Source organism: Miscanthus floridulus, chromosome 3 (genome assembly GCF_019320115.1).
Source record: "Miscanthus floridulus cultivar M001 chromosome 3, ASM1932011v1, whole genome shotgun sequence".
Taxonomy (NCBI): domain Eukaryota; kingdom Viridiplantae; phylum Streptophyta; class Magnoliopsida; order Poales; family Poaceae; genus Miscanthus; species Miscanthus floridulus.
The window spans coordinates 122938947-122950569 of NC_089582.1; the positions used below are offsets into that span (position 1 = coordinate 122938947).

Below are 11623 nucleotides of genomic sequence, written 5' to 3' on the forward strand. Positions count from 1 at the left end.
AAATAGACCTATTTTATATTTTTAGGTGCAAATTATTGGGATTTGTTAGTGAGGGGTTATTTTTTTCTTTCTAATATTTATTTGAGAAGTTGCAAAACCAGATTTTTGGGTTATATTTTTAGGTATATATATGCTTGGACACGCTTTTAGTTTTTTTTTTGAAACTTGGCTGTCCGTTCCTACGAACCACCGTCCGACGCTGCCGCCGCCGCAGCCATTCTTTCCCTCGTGCTCCCAAACCCATCGCTTTTGACTCTCAACAGCGAAGCGGAAAAACAGATCACACCCCGCTTCGAGAAGCCTCCTCCCGCGTCTCCCCCATCCCCTTCCTCGCCAAGCAATCAATCCTCTCCCGGAGTCCAAGCTCAGACCAGATCCGGACCCCACCTCCCCCCCTCCGAACAAGCCCTAGCTAGGCATGCCCCGCAGCCGATGAGGTCGCTCCGCCGGGTCCTCATCCCGCTCGTCCTCCTCGCGGGGCTCGCCTTCCCCGTCGACGACGGCGGCGCCGCGCTCCTCCCGCCCCCGCCCCCCGCGCTTCCCGCTCCTCCGCCCCGCCTCGCGCTCCCCGGAGGAGCCGCTCCGGAGGACGATGGAGCGGCGGCGGCTTCGCGCTCCACGGAGATCGTCGCGGTGGGGGCGCGCTCCACCGAGATCGTCGCCCCAGCGGCGCCCAAGAAGCAGAGCCTCCGGGAGCTCCTTGTCCGGCCGCAGCCTGCGCGCCACGAGCCGGCTAACTTGGTTAGCGGCGAGGCGAAAGCCGAACCCAGGTGAGCCCCGTGGTCTCCCTTCCCCGTTCCTGTTGCGGTGGCGTCGTTTGTGCGCGGCTGCCGCTTCTTGGCCGAATTGGCGAGCTTTTGAACCAATAGACAGCTCGAAATGTAGCATGAGGTTTCTTGTAGCGAAGGGGCTTTCTTGGTTTATCTCAAAAGTGAAGCATTCTGGGCATGCTCTTGTTTCGTGCTGCTCTGGAGCACGGAAGGAGGAACCCTTGCTGATTAGGATTCTTGGAGTGTGGCCACTGGTTTGGCATGATACTTCTTGTGCTACTGAGGGCTACTCACTCATGTTTAGTACATTCTTGGGGCATCTGGAAGTGGCATACCAGTTATGCACCTAGGTTTGTTGGCATGTCTGATTGACTCTGGAATGACTTTTGATTGTCTTTGTGAACAGCCCTGTGCTCCAGTTTTATGACAATGGCACAATTCAGCTTGTGGACCAGTTGTCACAGTCTCCTCTGTGGGAAATCACCACAGGGCCTCCGCTCTCAGATCATATTACTACCACTGACTCTGGTCTTAATTACCTCATTTATCCTTTGATGGATGGGAATGGGACTGAACTTTGGGAGGTTTATAATGGGAACAACGTGGTATGATTTTCTCAGGCGCAGTGCTTCTCTGAAACCTTCCTTGTGCAGATATTTGTTTCTCATCCTTGTCTCTCTATTCCTGCAGAGGCTCCCATGGAAATTGGAGGAATTCGTTGCCAGAAGCCCATATATTCGGGATTCTGTTGTTACTGTTGGATCAAAAGTTTCAACCGTTTTTGTCGTTAATGCTGATAGTGGTGAGATTATTTACAGGCATAGTATTCCAGCTGCGTTAAATGAATTGGAAGGACCAGGGATTGAAGGAGCACCATCCAAGCTAAATGCCCGTACTAGTGATGGCAGTGATAAGATCATAGTGCTTGTGAGAACTGACTATTCTATGAGCGCATCAGATCTTGGCAAGCATTTATTTAACTGGACAAGAACTTCTTTCACTGCAAACCAATATGCGAAATACAACCACCCTGACATGCTTGATCAGTCACCTTGCCTACGAGGAGATATTCCATGCATTAGAACTGAGGGTTTGCCACTTGCTTTACCTGATTCAGATTCAGCTAATGTAATTGTCTTGAAAGATGGTACCCCTTTTATTTCCATCCATGGTTCTGATGCTCTGGAACCAGTTCAAACCCCAAGGAAGCTACCAAACACTGCTGGGAAGTCAAATATCGTATTGGATGATTCTCAAAATCAAACTTATGATGGTGCTCGATCTCATGTCATCTCTGCTGATCCTGAAGCTACCAAAAACCCCACTAGGAACACTTATGGATGGTTATTCCCTTTGTTTCTCATATTTTTGGTCATTGGTTATCTGTTGAGCTTGATCTCTGCAAGCAAGTCATGCAGGCAATTTGTGATTCAGCTTATTAAGCCATTCACGCACAACAAGAAATCAGTGGACATTAGAGGCAGGTCAGAGGGAACTCCTAAAAGAAGAAAAACACGGAAGAAGGATGGACTTGTCAATAGCCCTGAGACCTTGACAGCATCTGACAAGGAGTGCAGTGAAACTGGTGGGTCAACTGAGGCACCAATGGAAAATTCTGTGCTAACAGATGCCCTTGGTGGTCGTCAGATTGGTAAACTATATGTCTCCAATAAAGAAATTGGTAGAGGGAGCAATGGCACAGTTGTTTTTGAAGGATCTTATGATGGTCGTCAAGTTGCTGTGAAACGTCTGCTGCGTTCCCACAATGACATAGCTGAAAAGGAGACTCAGAATCTTATTATATCTGATCGTGATCCTAATATTGTTAGACTCTATGGTTGTGACCATGACAGTGATTTTGTTTATATCTCCCTTGAGAGGTGCCACTGCAGCTTGGCTGATCTAATCCAGAAACACTCATATTTGTCTTCTGGAGAGTCTATTTCTAACAATGAGGTCAGTATCAGCATCAAGTCAAAGATTTCAAATGTTAAGGGAATAGATGTGGAATTGTGGACGCAGGATGGGCTTCCTTCAACACATCTCCTGAAGCTGATGAGGTACATGAATGATCTCATATGCTTTCCTCTGGTGATGCTGATTAGGTTTTATGTTTTGTCGTATGCTTATGTTTTCAGCACCATTCCCTTTTCCATGTACAATTTCTATATTTAGGGCTTAGGGCATGTTTGGTTCACACCTACATGTGCCACAGATCATCACGCCAAAACTGCAGCGTCTTGCAGCGCTGTTTGGTTGCCACCGCGGTTTAGGCACACCGCACTCACACCACAGGCTCATAGTTCATCGCCAACTCATGCCACAGGTGTGGTGGACGTTTTGTTCGCTGCACTTTTGGCGCAGCCGTAGCTTAGGCTAGGTGCAGTTCGGTGGTGAAACAAACATGCCCTTAGTTACTCAGTCTCTATAGCCGGAACTTATCCTTGAATGAATTGTCTTAGCTTTTCCAAAGATTTTGTGGTTGGAGCTGTGTGCTCTGTGCTGATCTTATTGCGTAATCTAGGTAGTCAAGTTTTTTCTTTTACCAATTATATACAACTTGTTTTTTTATGTTGGCTCAGAGACAGATGCTGTAAACCTGTAATTAGTTACTCAATCCGTTCCAAATTATAAGACGTTTTGGCTTTTCTAGATTCATTACTTTTGCTACGCACTTAGATATACACTATGTCTAGATGCATAGTAAAAGCAATGTATCTAGAAAAGCTAAAACGTCTTATAATTTGGTACGGAGGGAGTACTAGGTAGTAAGGAAGCATGGTTTTCAATAGAAAAACAAAAGGATCCCATTAAAAGTTGCCACATTTATCAACATGTGGACTTATCTGCATTTTGTGCAAGAATGCTTCTGAAACATTCTATTTGGAACGTCCTTAACTCGTAATGTTCTTATACTTATTGTTATGTTGGGTATACTCTAATGAGTACCTATTGCTGCTCTGATTTTTTGTGAATTTTCTTATGCAGAGATGTGGTTGCTGGCCTTGTGCATTTGCATAACTTGGGAATTATTCATCGTGATTTGAAGCCTCAGAATGTCTTAATAAGCGCAGAAGGACCTATTAGAGCAAAGCTTTCTGATATGGGTATCAGTAAGCACCTGCAAGATGACATGACTTCTGTTAGCCACCATGGTACAGGTAAAGAGGTTTACCCTTGCAGAGTTGAACTATTAGGAAATACATTCTGTATGTTGTTTGTCACACTGCTTCAGTGCATTTCTTAGCTAGCAGTTTAATCCCTGATGGTGTACTGCAGGAATTGGAAGCTCTGGCTGGCAAGCACCTGAACAGCTTCGTCATGGTCGTCAAACTCGTGCAATGGATCTTTTTAGTTTGGGCTGCCTTATTTTCTATTGTATCACTAAAGGCAAGCATCCGTTTGGTGAGTACTATGAACGGGATACGAACATTGTAAACAATCGCTTTGATCTCTTTGTGGTGGACCACATACCAGAAGCAGTACATCTTATATATCAATTGTTACAACCAAACCCAGAGATAAGGTAAGAACTAAGGTCGTGTGCGGCCTAAATTCCCTTATTTTCATAGGGTGTCTACTTGTTTTACTGAATTGACTCTTTTTTAACGGTAACAGACCAACGGCAGTATATGTCATGCATCATCCACTCTTCTGGAGCCCGGAATTGCGCCTTTCATTTCTAAGGGATGCCAGCGACAGAATTGAGAAAACCAGTGAAACTGACCTCATAAACGCACTGGAAAGCATAGGACCAGTGGCGTTTGGTGGAAAATGGGGAGAGAAATTGGATGCTGCTTTGGTTACAGACATGGGTCGTTATAGAAAATATAACTTTGAGTCTATTCGTGATCTTCTGAGGTATATCAGAAATAAATCGGGCCATTACAGAGAACTTTCAGATGATCTCAAGGTTTGTTGGTGCTGCACTTTACTGTATTTGATTTTGTCATGCTGTATGAATGCAGTTAAATTGTCAATTAGTTGCTGAACTAATTGGCATAGGCTGTGTGTGTTACCTGATAGTTTTGGCCAGTTTTTCAGTCTGAACTGCATGCGAAAGAACATGCATGTTGTGAATGAATAGCAGAGAATTTTGAAGAATGAAGGATAAACTTAACAAACTATGGTGAATTAGCTTGTTTTAGCATGTCATTATGTATTTTGTGCATTTCTGATTTTTCCATGCCTTTCGTCCTGATCTGTTCTTGCCGAGAAATGCTTTGCTTTGCTTAAGCCAATGATTGAAATTGCAGTGCAAGTTTCAGTTGTGAAGTATCAAATCCAGATTTAGTTGGCAGTGGTATTAGAGTTTGCAGAAGGAAATCCTAGTTCTGTTATGCCTAATTATGCTTTCATGGCACTTTAAATTCAGCATACATGGGAGCTAAACGATGGCTTTTACATGCAGCCGAATCTGATAAATTACATATTTTTTCCCTTGGTATTTTAAACCTTTGATACATGGCATCACACTTAGATATGAGTAAGTAGCCTACCTCAGGTGGCAAGATGTTTGACTACCACCATATTGATTATAGAAGGGTACTGCTTCAGGGATTTGTAGGAATTAGGATAGTTCATCATTTGTATCTTCCCTAGCATTTTTAGAAAAAAAGAAGTCAATTTTTAGGGCAGTTTTAATACAATTTATGCTTTATATTGCAAATTTGTTCTGTTCACCAGTCAAGTCAACCTTTGTTTTGTTCTCATAAGCTCACAACTGATGGATACAAATTCCAGGGCATACTTGGGTCATTGCCAGAGGGATTTGATCGCTATTTTGCTAGCCGATTTCCAAAGTTGCTAATTGAGGTGTACAAGGTCTTGTGGGTGCACTGCAAGGACGAGGAAGCTTTCAGTAAATATTTCAATGGAAGCTCGTTATAACTGGAGAGGATTGCCTTTTCTTACTGTACATACTAATGATGTAGAAGTTGTATGTACACGTGATATGTATACCATATTACTCGTATTATAGAATAAAAAGAGATCAATCTGTACATTATGTAGTATAGAACTGTGTTTCCTGTAAATCCAAGCTTTACTGTTGAATGGTGACTATTGGTAACAAAATTTGCTGGATGGAAACCATTGCTATGGTAGGACCGTGTTATTTATACACAGCTTATTGCACTAATGCTGGAATCTTTTACTGTTGATGGCGATCATCATCGTAGGGGCTTGGACATTGTGCATTGTGTAATCTTAGTAATCGTTGTTTTGATGTTGAAGCTCCTAACCTAGCTAGAGCATTATTGATTGCTAGTGAGGAGCTTCTATTTTGGGTTTTGTTGGGTTAAGAGGCATAAATCATCTCCTTGCTCAGGGGTTGTTTGTGTATTGATTGTGGTAGTGGTTGTCTCTAACTCTTGCCTAGGGCGCGACATCCTGGTGGTTTGTGTTTTGCATATGTAAGGGTTTTTTTCATGGGTTGTTACCTTATTTTTTTTAATATAATGATATACAACTTTTCTGCGTATTTGAGAAAAAAAATGCTGAAAACTTTTTAATTGGAAGGCAAAAGTTTGCCTAGCAAGTCACGAGATCCTGTTCTAACAAGATTTGGTGGACCGTTTTCACGGTGATTCTATGATTACGAAGTTTTAAGTAATTCTTTTGGTCTCCGTGCATATATGACAGGAGAAAGAAACTTCGATTGGTTTGTGGTGATTCCCATGTTTCGAAAATCAAATATTATAGCAATATAAATGGCTGTCAGAATCAGAATAGGAGGGATACATTAGAAATGGTTGTACAAAAGTGGGCATCTCTCGTGGGGGACCCTATACACCGTCCAGGGTGACACCGAGTCGTACGCCGATCACCCAAAAAATTTATTCGCGTCGCGCGCCAGCTCAGGATTCTGCCGTGCGGCCCACGTTCTCGCCTCTTGCCGGCCTGGCCCAGCTTGTGCGAGCGACGCCGCCCTGCTCACATTCCCGCCTCGTGCCGGCCCGGCCTAGGTTGTGAGTGACGCGTTTCAGTCCGACCTGTTCGTATTTCGCGCCCAGCGCATGTTCGTGCGTTCCAGAATCCAGATGGAAGAAAGACTGCGTTCTATAGAAAGAAAAGAAATAGTAAATAAATAGTAAAGGTAAAGGAAATAGGTGGCATGTTCGTGCGTTCCAGAATCCAGATAGAAGAAAGACGGCATTCTATAGAAAGAAAAGAAATAGTAAAGGTAAAGGAAATAGGTGCAAATAAAAATAGTAAAGGTAAAGAAAATAGGTGCAAAAATAGTGTGCACTGAACACAAGACCTGTGGTCCAATAAAGTCCTTCTCCACCGTCACACTAGATAAGTATTTTGTTTAAGTTTTAAAAATTTATAGTATAAATTATATCAAATCGTCAAGTCAAATAAAAAATATTACACCCTCACAAAAATAATGTTCTAGACTAAAATATACAATGAAAAATCTAATGAAATATATGAGTTAAATTACACAACACAACGTCTCAAGAATACTATGTGAATACTTAGAGCTAATCGTGTAATATCTCATTATACAACCTGAAGAGCCGAAAACACATCATAGAACATCATATGCATACTAGGCGAACATCACATGTACATTATGCTAACATCTCATTTATACAACATGGACATTCTTAAATTCATCATATATATACTATGCGAACATTATGCATATACCATGGAATGCAGGAAATAAAAAAGGAAAAATATGAAAAGGGTACAGTAAAATAAAGACGAAGAAAAAAGGAAATAACAAATTCTATGAATATATAGAAATAAATAAATAACTTAAATATAAAAAAATTAATAAATGATTAAACAAAACATAGGGAAAAAAAAAGAATCCCACCAAATAAAGAAAAATAAAAGACAATATCATATTGATACTATTGAACGTCCTAGAATATACCATAGAACATCACATTAATACTACACGAACATCACAGAAAATAACATAGAACATCATATGTGTACTACGTGAACATCACATATATCATGAAATATAAAAAATATAAAAATAAAAGTAAAATTAGTGAAGTAATTAGTTATAATCAAATAAAAATAATAAAAAATGCTACCGAACATCATAAATACACCCTAAAACATCATATTAAGACAACACGAACATCGATAAATATAACATAGAATATCGTATGTATACTAAGTGAACATCACAAATATCATAAAAATATAAAATTAGTGAAGTATAAAAATAATAAAATATGTGAAGCAATTAATTAGAGTCAAATAAAAAGAAGAAGAAATGCTACCGAGCATCAAAAAAAAATCCTAGAACATCAATGTATGCTTACTGAATATCATAAAATACATCGTAGAACATCACATTTGTACTGACGGACATCACAAAATATAGTATAGAACATCATATGTATACTACGTGAACATCATAATATAATGAAATGTAAAAAGAAGTGAAAATAAAATTAGTGAAGTAATTAATGAGTCAAATAACAATAGAGTCAAATAACAAAAGTGAAAAAATGCTACTGAAAATGATTAAAATATAAAACCTGAAAAATAAAAAGTATGTCATGAAAATGATTAAAATAAAAAACTAGAGTGAAATGAAAATAGAAAATAAAAAAATCTGCATATAACAAAATAAAGAAACACAATTAATTATAGTAAAAAGAATAAAGTAAAAAAATACAAAGAAAATAAAAATAATAATAAAAACTACATAAAACAAAAAAAGGAAAAAGGAAAAGAAATGTACAAAAGGAAAACGAAACACAAAAACATAAAACAAATAAATAAAAAGTAGGAAAAGAAAGGAAATCAAGATTAGAAAATAGAAAGAAATAAAAATAAAAACCCAAAGAAAAAAGAAACATAATAATAAGAAAGGCAAAAAATAAGAAACATGTACGTACCTGCTAGCCTGTGAGCATCTGTTGATCTGAATGGGACACGCACGTCTGCACGTGTTGAACGCTCCAGAGTCCGAACCAAACAATCGCCGCCCCGTACGTCGCTCACTCGAGTTGGGCCGCGCACTTGAATTGAATTGGGCCGCGCTCGCTCGTGCTTCCTATTGGCTGGTCGGAGAGGGGGGTCGGCAACCGGCTGCTTCCGACTGGTCGGCAGCGAAGCGTTCCGATCTCTTGCCACTACTTCCCGTAATCGTGAAGACGTAAATCACAGCTTGAGGAGCTACAGGGTGGGTGTCAAGTTGTCAACCCAAGCGCCAAGGGCCCAGGCGGCCGCCGCCGATGGAGGCGCTCCTCAAGTGGGCGGCCCAGCTGGGCGTCTCTGACTCGCCGTCGCCGTCGCCCCCTTCCTCCTCTTCGCCGTCCTCCTGCCTCGGCCGCTCCCTCGTCGTCGCTGACTTCCCCGACGCCGGCGGGTAAAACCCCGCCCCTTCATCCGCTCGCGGTCCTTGGTCTCCCAGCGCTCGCCTCACCGCATTTATCTTGCTTCGACCGCAGGAGGGGCCTCGCAGCGGCGCGCGACTTGCGGCGCAGCGAGTTGGTGCTGCGCGCGCCCCGAGCCGCGCTGCTCACAAGCGACCGCGTCACGGCCGACGACCCCAGGATCGCCGCCTGCGTCAGCGCCCACAGGCCCCGCCTCTCGTCCGTGCAGGTAAACACAGCCTCCATCAACAGATGTGGTGGAAATGGAACATGCCCTTGTCAAGGTCAAGCTGCCCTTGACGTTACCAGGAATTGGGATAAGTGGTTATTAGGATTGAGCAGCGCATTGTAACTATAGGGTAAATGGGTGATAGACTGGTAGTATTTGCTCCACCATGCAGCTGGGGTAAGTTTGGATACAAATTGTGGTTGTGCTATGAAGTTTGTTGCTTCGGATACAGTTGGTATGCTCAGCTTAAACTTATAGCGACCCTTTTTCTTATGTAACCAAACCAAATGCATATTAAAATATTCTGGTTTTATCACTAGCAAATTGCAAAATTATCATGACTGGTACAAGATTCACTAGCAAATTGGAAAATTTGACTGGTATAAAATACTGGTGTTTCTGTCTTTCCTTTTTTTTTGAAACGCTGTTTTTCCTTTCAAAGTGCCAGTATTAATCATTCTTCGTTTAACACTTTTTATCTTGTTACATTCTCTTGAGCATCCCTTTAAATGCTTACTGGCCTCCTCTTTGTAATTCTACAGATACTCATAGTGTGCTTATTGGCTGAAGTGGGGAAAGGGAGGAATTCTGTCTGGTACCCCTATCTGTCTCAGCTACCCAGCTACTACACTATCTTGGCTACCTTTAACGATTTTGAAGTTGAAGCTCTCCAAGTATAACTCGGTAGATCTGTCAACAATTTTCTCCATTATTCATCTTTTGCTGTACACTCCAAAAGCACCCAACGATTTTTGTTGTTCTCAGGTTGATGATGCCATTTGGGTTGCACAAAAAGCTAAAAGTGCCATAAAATCTGACTGGGAAGATGCGATGCCACTAATGAAAGAATTGGAATTTAAACCTAAGCTTTTGATGTTTAAATCTTGGCTGTGGGCATTTGCAACGGTATAGTTGTTTTTACTCTCGGTTTGTGTCATTTTTTTCTCTCCATATGCTAGCTTTGTCTATTAGTTTAGTTGCCATGTGAAAGCCATCCTGACTCAAGATCTTATATAGGTTGTTTAGCCACAAGTCTTTTTAGTTTTTATATATTCTGCGTGTTTGTTTTCTAAAGTTTTGGTTTTCCTATGTTAAGGTATCTTCTCGCACATTACATATTGCATGGGATGAAGCTGGTTGCTTATGCCCTGTGGGTGATTTGTTCAATTATGCTGCTCCTGATGATGATACTTTATTGGAGGAAGAGGATACAGCTGAACTTACGAAGTGCCAGCAGAAGAATGAGATGACCAATTCATCTGAGAGATTAACAGATGGTGGATATGAAGATTCTAATGCATACTGTTTGTATGCAAGAAAAAACTATAAAAAGGGCGAGCAGGTTTGTTCTTAGTTTTGCAAATATTACATTATTTTGCCTCTTTCTTTTGACATCTCAGTTTTTTTATACACTCGTGTCATTTTCTTCAGGTCCTCCTTGGTTATGGAACATACTCAAACCTGGAACTTCTTGAACACTACGGCTTTCTTTTGGGCAAGAATCCTAATGAGAAAACTTTCATTGAGTTAGATTTGGATATTTGCTCAGTTGGAACTTGGCCAAAAGATTTGATGTACATTCATCCAAACGGTCACCCCTCCTTTGCATTGTTATGTGCATTAAGGCTATGGTCAACTCCCACAAACCGTAGAAAGGCTGTCAGTCATCAGATTTACTCTGGATCGATGCTTTCGACTGAAAACGAGATGGGGATTATGAAATGGTTAATCAGCAAATGTGAAGGAACTTTGCAACAATTACCTACGACGGTAGAATTTGATGAAAGTCTGCTTGTCTTTTTACGAACAATACAGAACAGTAGCAACTGCAGAGATGTGAAGCGGTCAGGTTTTGAGCAGGAGTTTGCTGTGTTCCTCCGGTTCCATGGAGTGGAGCTGGATTGTTCTGGTTACAATCAACTCCCTGTTCGACTTCTGAGATCTCTGGAAAGATGGGAACTAGCTGTCCAGTGGCGATGCAACTACAAGAAGACTCTGAAGAAATGTATTTCGTACTGTGAAAGTTTAGTTCACGAGCTTCCCTTGCAACTAAACCAGCAATAATAGTCAAGGACTCAATTCATGTACTCCGTTTTATAATAGTCTCTGACTTTATGAACTGAAAGATTGCCTTTAACACCTTGCCATAGGTTAGGATGATCTTGGATCAGTAATTGTACTGCCAAATCGACAACTTGTCAGGTATTTAGTCGGTTAAAGTGTGCGTTTTGAACTTTTGATCAAGCTCGCAGTTGCCGTCTTGCCGATGT

General features: G+C 41.3%; 2 protein-coding genes across 2 annotated transcripts; both read left to right on the top strand.

The window, feature by feature from the left end:
• Nucleotides 1–230: 230 nt before the first annotated feature.
• Nucleotides 231–5875, top strand: LOC136542293 (serine/threonine-protein kinase/endoribonuclease IRE1-like). Its single transcript, XM_066534661.1, has 7 exons — nucleotides 231–770; nucleotides 1177–1375; nucleotides 1461–2830; nucleotides 3759–3931; nucleotides 4050–4296; nucleotides 4389–4683; nucleotides 5514–5875. Exons 1-7 carry the CDS (start codon nucleotides 433–435, stop codon nucleotides 5658–5660), a joined length of 2769 nt encoding a protein of 922 aa, XP_066390758.1. The 5' UTR covers nucleotides 231–432; the 3' UTR covers nucleotides 5661–5875.
• A 3041-nt stretch (nucleotides 5876–8916) lies between these two features.
• On the top strand, nucleotides 8917–11623 carry LOC136546748 (protein SET DOMAIN GROUP 40-like). The gene is made up of 6 exons (XM_066538720.1): nucleotides 8917–9117; nucleotides 9200–9353; nucleotides 9896–10027; nucleotides 10119–10259; nucleotides 10450–10695; nucleotides 10785–11623. Exons 1-6 carry the CDS (start codon nucleotides 8984–8986, stop codon nucleotides 11415–11417), a joined length of 1440 nt encoding a protein of 479 aa, XP_066394817.1. The 5' UTR covers nucleotides 8917–8983; the 3' UTR covers nucleotides 11418–11623.

Coding starts and splice junctions, on each gene's coding strand:
- LOC136546748 (XM_066538720.1), top strand. CDS start 8,984: ATGGAGGCGCTCCTCAAGTGGGCGGCCCAGCTGGGCGTCTCTGACTCG. Junction 9,354..9,895: donor CCCGCCTCTCGTCCGTGCAG/GTAAACACAGCC, acceptor GTAATTCTACAG/ATACTCATAGTGTGCTTATT. Junction 10,260..10,449: donor GGCTGTGGGCATTTGCAACG/GTATAGTTGTTT, acceptor TCCTATGTTAAG/GTATCTTCTCGCACATTACA.
- LOC136542293 (XM_066534661.1), top strand. CDS start 433: ATGAGGTCGCTCCGCCGGGTCCTCATCCCGCTCGTCCTCCTCGCGGGG. Junction 771..1,176: donor GAGGCGAAAGCCGAACCCAG/GTGAGCCCCGTG, acceptor CTTTGTGAACAG/CCCTGTGCTCCAGTTTTATG. Junction 4,297..4,388: donor CAACCAAACCCAGAGATAAG/GTAAGAACTAAG, acceptor TAACGGTAACAG/ACCAACGGCAGTATATGTCA.